Source organism: Papio anubis, chromosome 2 (genome assembly GCF_008728515.1).
Source record: "Papio anubis isolate 15944 chromosome 2, Panubis1.0, whole genome shotgun sequence".
NCBI lineage: Eukaryota > Metazoa > Chordata > Mammalia > Primates > Cercopithecidae > Papio > Papio anubis.
Genome location: NC_044977.1, coordinates 95,126,841 through 95,140,944, shown reverse-complemented (window position 1 = coordinate 95,140,944; position 14,104 = coordinate 95,126,841). Strand labels below are relative to the sequence as shown.

The window sequence follows — 14,104 nt, the reverse complement described above, 5'->3', positions numbered from 1 at the left end:
TAGCCGGGTGTGGTGGCAGGCACCTGTAATCCCAGCTACTCAGGAGACTGAGGCACAAGAATAACTTGAACCCTGGAGGCGGAGGTTGCAGTGAGCCGAGATCACACCCCTGCACCCCAGCCTGGGTAACAGCAAGACTCCATCTCAAAAAGAAAAAAAAAAAAAAAGAAAAGAAAAAATTAGCTGGGCATAGTGATGTGTGTCTGTAGTCCTAGATTCTTGGGAGGTTGAAGCTGGAGGATCGCTTGAGCCTAGGAGTTGGAGGATGCAGTGAACTATAACTGTGCCACTGTATCCAGCCTAGGTGACCGAGCAAGACCCTATCTTTAATAAAGGAAAAAAAATGTTTAAATGTGAAAGTAAATTAATAAATAAAATAAGCATTTAGTATCTACATGTTAATCTTCATTGTAAATACCACATTGCCCTCTATTGGTAGGAACTCGAAGTCTCAACTTTGTAATCATAATAATAAAAACTAAAGTGAATCTGGATATTCAAGGTACATTGTAGCAAGGTGCCTTGTTTTGCTGGTATGTTTTCCTCTTGTCCTCATTTTATATGCAAATTGCTTTTGTTGAAATATATGAGTAATATCTTCTGTAACCATTTTTAAAATTTCATAAATTAACACATCTGACTTTTTTCTTTTTTAATATATAAGCTTTTCTCATATATATATATTTTGTTTGTTTGTTTGTTTCATTTTTGAGACAGAGTCTTGCTCTGCTGCCCAGGCTGGAGTGCAGTGGCACAATCTTGGTTCACTGCAACCTCCGCCTCCTGGGTTCAAGCGATTCTCTTGCCTCAGCCTCCTAAGTAGTTGGGATTACAGGTGGCCACCACCACACCTAGCTAATTTTTGTATTTTTAGTAGAGACGGGGTTTTGCCATGTTGGGCAGGCTGGTCTCAAACTCCTGACCTCAGCTGATCCACCTGCCTTGGCCTCCCAAAGTGCTGGGATGACAGGCATGAGCCACCACGCCCGGCCTTCTCTTATATTTTAAAAAGAAAATCATTGTTATTCCCTGATACAGTTCATTTCAGGGCATATGCGTGTTACAGTAGGTCTGTTTAATTTACACAATTGTGGCAAAGCAGGTTTTTAAAAAATGTCCCTATCTCTTTTTTACAGCCCCTTTAACACAGCAGTGGCCGATTACTGGATGCCTGTGGATTTGTACATTGGAGGGAAAGAACATGCTGTCATGCACTTGTTCTATGCAAGATTCTTTAGTCATTTTTGCCATGATCAGAAAATGGTTAAACATAGGTAAGCATTCATACTGCTTTGCAAAAGAATTCAGTTGCATGAATAGCAACTTTAAGCAGGTGTCAGTTCTTCTGAAGCAAGGTAAATGCATGTAGTAGAGTAATACTAGTTATCTAGTATGCTTTAGAGGTTGTTGTCAACCTTAACCATTTGAGGTCCATTTATATTGCTTAATCAGTTCTGGCAAGTGATGTTGCTGGCTTGCATAGAACCTAGCCTTCTGTGCTTCTCTGTTTAACTGAGTTAAGTAATTAAGAATTGTACCTGTGATGCAGAGAGGAGTGGCCCATAATGTTTTATAGCATCCCGTGTGAGGTCATGCTTATCACCCAGTCCTTCTGTGTCAGCTCTGTTCCTAAGCTTGGCTGAATCCCACCTTGATGCATCCCTCTGAAAAATGTATAGAGTGGATTTGAAATAGAGAATCACATTGTAAAAACATCAGTAAATTCTTTTCCTGTTGGCCTATTGTAACCCTTTCCTAATAATGGCCAGAAAAATGTGTGTGTGCTTTTTCCCATGAAATGTATCATATATAAAAATTACATATTTAATGCATTTAAAGAATTGTACAATACATTAAATATGTAATTTTTATATATGAACATACATGCCCCACTCCTCAGTTTAAGAAACAGAGTGTTATAGGTACCTTAGAATCTCTAAGGTGCCCCCTCCTATTATGTATCTCTCTTCTATGCCCACTACCTTGCCCCTAGCTAATACCGATCCTGGGTTTTTAATTCCTCACTTTCTTCCTTTTCTTTATAAATGTATCATTTCTGCATGTATTTTTAAACTATGTATTGTCTGGTTTTCCTGTGTTTGAACTTTACATAGGTAGGATTATATTTCAGGTTATTCTGTCTTGCTTTCCTCACTCAGCAGTTTTTTGAGATTCAGCAGGGCTGACGGATGAAGTTATATTTCTTCCTGTTTCACTGCTGCAAGATATTCCATTATATGGAATGAAACTTCCAATATAGAACTCAGTTTATGTATCATACCACCATTGATGGTGGTCAGACTGTTTTGTGCAATTGTGAACAAAACTGCTATGAACCTTCTTGCACATGGTTCCTGACATACACGTCACCATTTCTTTAAAATGCGTACCTAAGAGTAGAATTCCTCGATTGTAGGATATGCACATGTTCAACTGTCTTGAGAAACACCAAACTATTTTCCGTAGTGATTACCTAAGCCTATACTCCCACTAGTGGAAATGAGGGTTCCAATCTCTCTACATCGTCATCAACATTTTGTACTATCCAACTTTTAAATTTCATCAAACCAGTGGGTATATAATGGGTCACATTGTGAGTTAAATTTGAATTTCAAGACATCAATTTTTTTTAAATTTTTTTATTTTTGATTTTTGCAGGTACATAGTAGGTGTATACTTATGGGGTACATGAGATATTTTGGTACAGGCATGTAATTTATAGTAATCACATCATGGAAAATTGGGTATCCATCCCTCGAAGCATTTATCCTTTGTGTTACAAAATCCAGTTATACTCTTTTAGTTATTTTTATATGTTTAATTAAGTTATTGTTGACTAGTTGATTTCTTAATAAAGTTTATCATATTTCATAGGTTTATGAATCTCTGTGATCAAATCCCTGTTTGTATCCTATGCTTTTATTTTTTCTAGATCATTTCTCTTTTATTGATTTGTAAAGGGTTCTTTAAATATTCTTGATACTAATCCTTTTTCAGTTATATGTATTACAGGTAGTTTTTTCTAGTTCTTGGCTTGTCTTGTTTTTATGGCATCTTTTGATGAACAGAAACTCTTAATTTAATGTAGTAAAAATTAATAATCTTTCCTTTATGGCTATTGCTTTCGGTGTGTCAGTACTCTTAATGGAATAGTTCATCCTTTTCCCCATTGATCTGTAGTGCCCTCTCCATCATAAACCAAGTTGTCATATATTCCAGGGCCTGTTGATAGGATCATTATTCTGGGACTACAGGCGCCCACAAGCATGCCCGGCTCATTTTTGTATTTTTAGTAGAGATGGGGTTTCACAGTGTTGGTCAGGCTGGTCTCGAACTCCTAACCTCAAGTGATCCACCTGCCTTGGCCTCCCAAAGTGCTGGGATTACAGGCATGAGCCACTGTGCCCGGCCAGTTTCTTTATAGCTATCTTCCAGTTTCTAATTGTCGCTCTGTCTCCATCTGCTGATTAACCCATTCTTTGAGTTTTTTATTTTAATTATTCTTCATTTCTAGAAGTTCTAGGTTTTTAAATTTTCCTTTATTTTTATAGTATTTTCTTGCTATCTTTTAAGTCTTTATTTTCTAAAATAGATTAAACATACTATTATATTGTCTGATAATTCTTTAATGTCATTATGGGTCTGTTTAGTCATTTGTTGTTTCTGCTCTTCTCACTCATGATGCCTAGTTCTTTGGGGGATGGAGTGCAAGGGGTGTTTTAACTGACCTTATATTTCTTGAACCTTTTTTTTTTTAAATAGGAACTCTTTGGAACCTCTCTGCTAGAGGTGATTTTGTGTTAGCGTCTCCCTGTTGCCTGGAGATGCTACCAATCCAAGACCACTTTAAATTGAATTTTCTGCTTGAGGTTTTTAGGACCATATAGGTAATATGAATACAGTCCCAAACCCACATGAGGGTCAACTTCTGTCTACAGATTCTCAGGAGAAATACTTTTCTTTCCTCCTACACATTACCATGGTCAAGATAGGCGAGTTTCCTTGTTTGTCTCTTCTAACCACAGGTTTATTTCTAGTTCATTGATGATTTCTAGTTCATTGATGATTCCTGTCTTGAGATCTTCTAGACTCCCAAAGTTGCTTAGGCTTTAGGTTTCGTGTCCCATCTTTTGTGTACCACGCCATGCACAAACATTTATGATCACAGGGGTTCTATAGATATGCCCAGGGTAGACGCTGGCTTCAGGAACTGTGTTTTCCTAAGTTGGGTTTGGTTTTGTTTTGCCAGCTCAATGTATTTTACATTCCAACTAACTTTTTCACTTGTTTTGCATCAGGACAATAATTCAGGCTCTCTTGTCTGCTGTATTACCAGAAGCATAATTGCTGGATTTTTTTTTTTTTTCAGTTGTTGTTATGTTGTTTTTCTGTTTACTACAACATTCTTTAGAATATTTTTTAATTACAGAGAAGAAAGGGGAAATATCTGATTATTTCCCTATCCAGATAACCTATGTTGACAATTAAAAAAAAAAAGTAATACATGTCTAAACCATTTTGTAACTACACAGAAAGTGAACATTGTTGTCTCCCTCCCTGCACGCCACTCTTTAGCCCTTTCCTCAACTTTTAGGTTTCTTTTTATTTCTTCCAGGAAAATATTTTGCCTATCCCCACATGTGTTTTTATTGATATACTCATTTTAAATGTTGCTTATATTGCATACGTATCCTTTGCTTCTTTGACTTAATAATATAGCTTGGTGGTCTTTCCATATCAGCACAAACAAATAGCACATTCTTTTTAATGTAGGCTTAGTATTCCCTCATTTGGACATACCATAATTTATGTAAGCAGTCACCTATTCTTCCAATTACTATTTTTTTTAAAGTCCAGTGACCCTCTTTATTGATATGCTTAGCAAATAATTGGGAGCATCTCTGTAGGCTCAAGTCCTAACACTGGGGAATTCTGGGTCAAAAAATATGTGTCTTTAAAATTTTGATAGACAGAAAAATATTACTTTTAAAACTTCTGTAATGCAGACAGAAACCCATTTTCATTAAAATGAAGCACATTGAAAGCTCCTTCCCTTCACCTAACCCTCGGACCAGATGGCTGACTCTGCACATGCATGCATGGATTAAAAGAAGTCTACTGTACAGAAAACTAATTTAGGGTCTAAATTAAAAGCTTAAAATAAATTTATTCTCATCAGTTCCAGAGACCTTCATGTATAAAAATAAACTGGTCTGCATCAGAAGGACACTAAAAACATTAACAGCATTACTCCTCATGTAAATAAATTTGTTAAAATGTTTGTACTTTAGGTTCTAGAATTTACCAATTCTGCCTTGCATTTCTTATGTCTGGAAACTAATTTACCTAACTAGATAAAGATTGTCATTGACAATGGGAATTGTGTCCTGTTACTGTCATGGTCTCATGGATATTACACATTTTTAGTGAAATCCTTTCTTTCTTTCTTTCTTTCTTTCTTTCTTTCTTTCTTTCTTTCTTTCTCTTTCTTTCTTTCTTTCTTTCTCTTTCTTTCTCTCTCTCTCTCTCTCTTTCTTTCTCTCTTTCTTTCTTTTTTCTTTCTTTCTTTCTTCTTTCCTTCTGGAACTTGAGTTTAGGTTGAATGTGGTAACTTACGCCTGTAATCCCAGCACTTTGGGAGGCCAAGGTGGGTGGATCGCTTGAGGTCAGGAGTTAGAGACCAGCCTGGCCAATGTGGTGAAACCCCATTTCTACTAAAAACACAAAAATTATCTGAGCATGGTGGCATGTGCGTGTAGCCCCAGCTACTAGGGAGGCTGAGGCACAAGAATTGCTTGAACCTGGGAGGCAGAGGCTACAGTGAACCAAGATCATGCCATTGCACTCCAGCTTGGGCAACAGAGCAAGACTCTGTCTAAAAATTTTAAAAAAAGAAAAGAAATTGAGTTTAATCGCTTGAAACAGATAAAAGTTTATGTTCTTCAAAGGAAATGTTCTCCAGTGTGTGCAGTTGTGCACACCTATGTTCTTAGCTACTCCAGAAGCTGAGATTGAGGCTGAGGCGGGAGGATCACTTGAGCCCAGAAGCTTAATTCCAGCCTGGGCAACATAGCAATACCCTGTTTCTAAAACAAAACAAAACACAAAGGAAATGTCCTCCATGGGCTAGGGAGCATTGATGAGAACTTAAGTTTAAAGACCAAATACAACTTGAGAAACATCTCAGGCCAGGCATGGTGGTTCACACTTGTAATCCCAGCACTTTGGAAGACCGAGGCGGAAGGAAGGATCACCTTCAGCCAGGAGTTTGAGACCAGCATAGGCAACATAGTAAGACTCCATCTGTAAAAAATAAAATAAAATAAATAAATAAATTTAATGAGCCAGGTGTGGTGGTGCACACTTTTAGTCCCAGCTACTTGGAAGTCTGAGGCAGCAGAATTACCTGAGTCCAGGAGTTCGAGGCTGCAGTGAGCCATGATTGCCACTGCATTCCAGCCGAAACAACAAATAAGACACTGTCTCCAAAAAAAAAAGTTGGGGGGAATAACTCCTTCTTATGTAGGTCTGGAAACAAAGACTATATATGTAAGTGATTTCTAGCCCCTTAACAGTAGAGCATATTTCTGCCAGTTTCTGAATGATTTTTTATAGAGGTACTCAATCAGTAAATTATTCAGTGGCCAAGTATCCTAAGGTGTAGGACAGGGTCTGGCTATTTTTGTGATTTCTTTACAGTGGTTTAAGACTATATTCAAGCAGGAAAAAAGGTTTGCAGCATTGTGATATAATTTTAAAGTACAGTTTCAAGTATGACTTTGTTTTTACTCAAATGCATTGCCAATTTGCAGAGCCTCCAGGTAACACCTCGATTTTGCTTTACCATCAACAATAAGGAACTAACTATATGGTGTAAATTGAAATAGACCTATGGAGTTTTGTTTTTTTGAATCTGTTTTTAAATTCTGTTCAAGATTCCATTCCATGCTTTCCTCCTCCAAAAGAGACTTATTTTAAGTACTGAGAAGGCTGACCTTTGCGGAAGGTACAGAAAGTCATCTTAACTGTTTCTCAGTGCTGCTGTCAGCATTACTCTTGCTGGAGCACATCAGGGCAGCAACAGCCTCTGAAAACTCTCCCGGTGCATTACCTCTTTCTTAAAGGTGTTTTGGTAAACCAGTCAACCACACATGAAATGAAAGTCACCCACTTTCTGCGATGAGTAATTTGGAATTCTACAATCAGAATTTTTGAGAGCCTCCAAACAACTTTATCAAGCTGGGCTGGGAGGAAAAATTAAGACCTGTCAACCACATACGTGTTTCTGAAATCTGCATAAATTGGAATTTCCTAGTCTATTTCTGTATTCCTTTTGAATGACATTGTCATTTCAGGAGGCTATTTGAGATGATAGTACAGCTATTGCATTTTAGTTTAACATTTCTGAGACCCTCAGCCCTTGTCTCAAGTAGCAGCTCTAGAACAGGAATCCAAAGACCTCTGTCTGTGTTCAGTGATGCCCCTGATTAGCTGTGTGGACAAGAAGCTGAACTCCTTTGGGTCTCAGTGGTCTCATATGTTAGGAACTCAGTTATCTCTGAGCACCCTTTTCACTCTGATTCTAATTTCTTCAAATACAGACAGCAAAGATTTATGTATATCTAATTATCTTTCCTGTTTTCTAAGAGTCGTGGACTTTTTTTTTCATCACCTGCATGTTAAGGCTTGCAGTTCGAACTTAAAGTCTCCTTATCATACATAAGAGGCTGGCCTCCAAGTTGAGTGTGCCACCACACAGGACAGCAGGTGCCTTAGTTGTGTGGTCTGAAATACCAAGTTAATGATTAACCAGGAATTAATGTAAGCAGGAAGCCCAAAAAAGAAGATATGCAAATGATTAATAAACATTTTATCACACTATAAAATAACCAATAAACATCTTACACTATAAAATGTTTCTGGCCCAGCACGATGGCTCACACCTGTAATCCCAACACTTTGGGATGCCAAGACAGGAAGATCATTTGAGTGCAGGAGTTCAAGACCAGCCTGGGCAACAAACACAGCAAGACCCCATTTCTATGATTTAAAAAAAAAAAAAATTCCCTCACTGGCAAATATAAATTATTCAGCAGTGAGATGCCATCTTCCATGTAGTAAGGAAGCTAGCATAAGAGCAGCACTCTCATATATTGCAGGAAGTAGCTTGGAACAATCTTTCTGAAAAGCAGTTTGGCAATACATAGTGAGAGCCTTAAAAATATTCATTTTTTGGATGCCTAATTGCACTGCTAAAAATCTATCCTAAGGAAATAATCAGAAATGCAAACTTATGCACCAAGATGTTCATGTAAGTGTTATTTCAAGTAGCTAAAAATTTGGATACAATCTAAATGCCCCAAAATGCTGAGACAGGGTAAATAAAGTATAATCCATCTACATGGAGCACACTTATACAACACTTTCAATTAAATTACAAAGAATGTTTAATAACATGGAGAAATTCATCTGAAGTAATGAGAAAGAGAAAAAGCAAGATACAGCTTGGTTATCTTTGTCTTTATATATACATGCACATATATACACGTACTCAAAGCAAGAGAAAAGACTAGAAAAACTCATGCCAACATGTTAACACTAGCTATCTCTGGGTGGTGAGCCCAATGTACTTCTGATTTTTTCCAGATTTTTTATAATGATTATGTAACTTTATCATTTACAATATGGTATATATTCTGAAGAAGGAAAATGCGCTGAGCCTCCTGCTGTGCTTGGGATTGTGGGGTAGGATCAGCTTTCAGCTTCCCTCCTTCTGGTGATTAGCATCAGGTTGAAAGAGAGGGGGCACATTAGAGCGTGGGAACACGTCGTGGCCCATCTTCACTGAATGAGATCAGGAAGCCTTTTCTCTCCCTTTGTGGGAGACTGCTGTAAACATGGAAGCTTGTCACTTTTGGTTGTAGCTCTGTAATGCAACTTAGACACTAAATTCCCCAAACTGAATTTCTCCCTTCAGTATGGAATCAACAGAAAGCAAGCAGCTGCTCAGGTAGCTCCCATGCGGAGGGCAGGCTGCCTGCTGACCGTGGAGAGCACAGCAAGCCCCCATCCACAGAGCTTTCTTCTCTGTTTCTCTGATCATGCCAGAAACGGGGCTACTGGGAAAAGGAACAGCAAGGGAAGAGAAGCTTTACTTGGGTCCTGCTGTATTAGTAGCACCTCCTTCTGTGCTAGGATATGGGAATGGTGATATTTTAAGAATGAGCCATGGCTAATACTTGGAAACTAAGCTAATTATGTGACATGATAGCCCTGGGCACAGAACAAGGAAGAAGAGGAAGGTAAACGTAGTCTGATTTAATGAAAAGTCCAATTTGGAGACCATTTTCAGAGATCCATGGCCTTCAAAGATCTGCAGCCTGGCAGGCCACTCTCCCACCAGGTCAGGGGAGCGGGCAGCAGGCTATCTGGGGCTTCATGAGTAGGGAAATGTCATCTGCAACAAGTAGGTGGGGCTCTGATATGCCCTGATATTCTTTGCTCATATTGTAATTAGCACATTCTTTGTATGTAGTGATTTTTTAAAGAGCACTTAAAATGGCCAATGTTCTGAATTTCCTTGTTTATCCTAATAATTAGCAACTCCTTACCTCCCTCCCTCCCTCTCCTCCCTCCCTACCTTCCTTCTCTCCCTTCTCTTCCCTCCCTCCCTCCCTCCCATCTTTCCTTCTTCCAAGTGGGACAAATGTGGCCTTCAATGCCCAGCAGCTATCAGTTGTTGCAATTTCTGAATTAGGGCAGTCTAAACTAATGAATAAATTGTGACGATCTCCCCCTAGTTTTCATCATTGTGCTTACATATAGCTGTGCTTCAGTGCAAGCAAGCATGATCTACCTCCAGGGATGTGCCGAAGGAGTAGGAAGAAAGCTGACTCAGATAAATCCAGGGCCTTCTTCAAGGCAGAGGCCCTGCGTAATACTCCCGCATTTGATGGTCCTGAGTCAGAAGGGTTTGTTAGTGGTTTAGAGTTGCAGATTTTCCACTCACGTATAAAGGCCCCTGCTGTGCACAGTCAGTATGATGAATGAATAACTCAGCTGCATACACAAGTCTGTTCCCAAGTACCATCTGCTGAGTGAATGAATGAGTGAACAAAAGGGAAACACATTACCCCAATTGTGAATCTGAATAATGAACTTGGCAATGTGATGTGATCTGTGCTTCAGCAGGCTTGGGTTCCAAGTCCAATAGGGCCCTTAACATCCTTTGTCCTTCATTCCTGTGCACCTTGCACCTCCATATCACATTTGGTATGTCTTTCTTGTAGTGTTGATGGTTATTTATGAGCATGTCTTGGGCTGCCTGTTCTTATTGTAAGCTCTCCAATTAATTGCCCAGTGTGCTGTGTACCCAATTGTCATGTAAATACATGTTGAATGAATAAACAAGTGTGACTCATTCAGAGCTAAACTACGCACGAGAGTAGACATGGCCAGCTTCAGCCAAGAGAGTGAAGATCAGATTCCCAAAGCCCTGTGGCCCATTCCCTAGCTCCCTGGAAGAGTGGAGGGAAGACACTTGGGAATGAGCAGGCTTCTGGGAGCTGGGAAGCGCCCCTTTCCCCACTGGGACATTCCATGTGAGCACTCATCAGGGCATTCCCCTGCTCTCATTCTCTTGCTTCGGCTGCTTGGGATCTTTCAATGCACCCCTCCCTGCAAAAAGGTGGTGGTGCTAGCTGGAAAGTATAGCATCCAGTGCCCCCCTTCACTCATTTCTTTCTTCCCTCCTCTCTTGCCTCCACTTTGTCCCACCCACATTATCCCCCACCCCTCCTGCTGGTAGGTTTATTCATTCACTGAAACAAGCCTGATTGAGTCCAAGGCAATTAACATTACTGAGCATCTATTAGGAACTGGAGACTGAGAGTGGCCTTCAAGGATTTTCAAGGCCAGGAGCAGTGGCTCATGCCTGTAATCCCAGCATGTTGGGAGGCCAAAGTAGGAGGATTGCATGAGCTCAGGAGTTCAAGACCAGCCTGGGCAACATAGTGAGACCTCATGTCTACCAAAAATACGAAAAATTAGCTGGGTATGGTAGTGCGCACCTGTGGTTCCAGCTGCTTGCGGGGGCTGAGGTGGGAATATCACTTGAGCCCAGGAGACTGAGGCTGCAGTGCACCCCAGCCTAGGTGACAGAACAAGACCGTGTCTCAAAAAAAAAAAAAAAAAAAAAAATTCCTCCTCCTCACAGGAGAAAGGTAAGCAGCTTATCTGAATACACAATAAAATGTCATAGCTGCTAGATACAATACAGGCCCTACACAGGATGCGTCAGGAAGGAAAAAGCAACTCATTCTAACTCTGACCAGGTGACACCTTCTTAGTGGAGATGGCATTTGAGTTGAGCCAGGAAGGAGGACTAGAGTTTTGATAACAGTTTGGGAAATGGCGTGAGTAAAGACATGGAAGCACGTGTGGGCAACATTTGAAAGAGCAGAGGGAGTGGCAGGGGATGGGGAGAAGTCCTGGATGGCTGCGTGGAGGAATTTGGACTTGATTGGGAGGAGGAGCTCTTCAAATATGACTACACGCTTTTCCTTCCTCACAGCTGAGAGTTGTCAGGCATTGGTTTGGTTCAGTGATCGTCAACAGGCTGGCTCCCCACGGGCAGGGATTGCTTTGCCCAGATTATATCCCCAGTGCCTAGCTCAGTGCCAGGCACATAGCAGGCACTCAAGAAATACTCACCGAAGAAATAAGCAATACATTTCACATAATAACTCTGTGCTTTCTGATTATATGGTACAAAGAAGAATTCTGAGACTCATTCTGAGCACCAGCAGTGCTGCTGTCGATGAATGGCGTCTGGGTGGTTGTAGGCGAGGGCACTGGGGTTAGTTGACTAGGTTTTGCCATCCCTGCTCTAGACGATCCATCTGAGATGGCCCCTGCTGCACTGCAACCCTCGGAGAAGACAGACAGTCCAGAAGAGCTTCGACTAGCAAGTTGCATTGTTGGGAGCTTTCAGATGTTAGGATGTATTCATGTAACCAGCAGGCCTTGGTGTGGGTGTACTGCTGAGGGCCTGCCTGCCAATTCTGGGGAAAGCCTCCCCTGTGGACATCCCCTGAGAGCACTCACTCAGAAATGGTTACAGGTGGGTTAGAAACAGGCCAATGAAACGATAGTGTTCGCAGTCAGGCTATAGGGGCCCACAGTGAGGAGACAGTGCCTGGAAGCGGGCGGCGGAAGGTTGATTTCACATTCTGCTAATTGTGCTGAATGCCAATTACACAAGTGTGTTTTATGTTGTGAAAATTCATCATTATACCCCTAGGACTCACACTTTTCAGTATGTATGCTATACTTTAACAGTTTACCTTAAAAAAAAAGTTATTATAGACGAGGCAGGAGAAGCTGCAGCTGGTTTTAGTCAGATTTTCGCAGGTTGCAATTCTGTCTGTTCTCAAAAGGTGGCAGTGTTGTGCCACTTGATAAAATGCAAGACCAGAGAAAAGGATTCCTTGGATTCCCAGTGGATTCCCAGCCCCTTCTTGAGGCTTAATGCTGATTTTTTTGTTTGTTTTGTTTTGTTTTGAGACGGAGTCTCGCTCTGTCGCCCAGGCTGGAGTGCAGTGGTGCGACCTTGGCTCACTGCAACCTCCGCCTCCCAGACTCAAGCAACTCTCCTGCCTCAGCCTCCAGAGCAGCTGGGACTACAGGTGGGAGCCACCACACCTGGCCATCTCTTTGTATTTCAGTAGAGACAGGGTTTCACCGTGTTGCCCAGGCCAGACTCGAAATCCTGAGCTCAGGCAATCCGCCCGCCTCAGCTTCCCAAAGTGCTAGGATTATAAGCATGAGCCACTGCACCTGGCCAATGCTGCTGATTTTGATTATCCTACCTGTCTTTATCTTTGAATCCAGATCATTCCCTCCTAATTTTTGTCCTAAAAACACCTTTAAAAATTTATCTTGAGCAACCAAAGCCATGTACTGGTGATGTTTGAGGAGAATATCACTGGATCTCCAGGAAATGACTGCTCCTACCTGGTGCCCTGAACGTGAAATAATGTGTGTTATCAGCAGATGTCTCCATGAATCATTCTTTGAGTTTGGAATATGTCTTGCTGAAATGCCTCAAAATTGAATCAGGCAGATTCTTAAGAACAAACAACTGCAAATTTGCAATAATTTCAGTATGAAGGTCAACCTGTTTTTGTCCTCTTATGAGAAAAAGTTTATATGTCACTATTTACCCAGTAAGGATATAACTAAAACTACTTTTTAAAAACAGGCACTATAAATAAGTTATAATCAATTCATATTTCAGAACACTAGGTAACTTTTTAAAAAGTGAGATAGATCTATATGAACTGCTATGGAGAAATCCACTCATATCATTAAGTGAAATACCATAAAGTATACAGAAGGTATAATCCCACTTATATAAATCCCAAAAAATCTATAAAACCCGTATGTGGGTAGGTATACATTTATGTATACAAAGGCATTGAAAAATGTCTCCAGACTTTACCAGGGATATTTACCAACTATTAATTTACAAACTATTAATAACAACTGCCTCCTGAAAGGACATAGGCCTAGAAAGGAGTGGTAGTGTTTGGATTTGAACAGAAGGTTTATATTCATGTATGACTTGTATGGTTTAAAACTTTTTTTAGGCCAGGCGGGGTGGCTCACACCTGTAATCCCGGTACTTTGGGAGGCCGAGGCCGGCAGATCACCTGAGGTCAGGAGTTTGAGACCATCCTGGCCAACTTGGTGAAACCCTGTCTCTAAAAAATACAAAAATTAGCTGGACGTAGTGGTGGGCATCTGTAATCCCAGCTACTCAGGAAGCTAAGGCAGGAGAATCGCTTGCATCTGGGAGGCGGAGGTTGCAGTGAGCCGAGATTGCGCCATTGCACTCCAGCCTGGGCAACAGAGTAAGACTCCATTTCAAAAAAAAAAGAAAGAAAAATTTACAAGTACTTTTATGAAGTCATTTTATTTAATCTTCCCGACTACACTTTGAGGCAGGTTTTTGTTTTGTTTTGTTTTGTTTTTTTGAGACAGAGTCTCGCACTGTGGCCTGGGCTGGAGTTCAATGGCACAATCTCGGCTCACTGCAACCTCT

General features: G+C 40.6%; 1 protein-coding gene across 3 annotated transcripts in view; it reads left to right on the top strand.

The window, feature by feature from the left end:
• The window catches only part of LARS2 (leucyl-tRNA synthetase 2, mitochondrial), a 160,371-nt gene that overhangs the window by 110,220 nt on the left and 36,047 nt on the right, over window positions 1-14,104 (top strand). For all 3 annotated transcript variants that reach the window (XM_017955509.3, XM_017955508.3, XM_017955510.3), the window contains one exon: window positions 1,137-1,274. In XM_017955509.3, coding sequence (XP_017810998.1) covers window positions 1,137-1,274 — 138 coding nt within the window. The remainder of the gene's footprint in view (window positions 1-1,136; window positions 1,275-14,104) is intronic.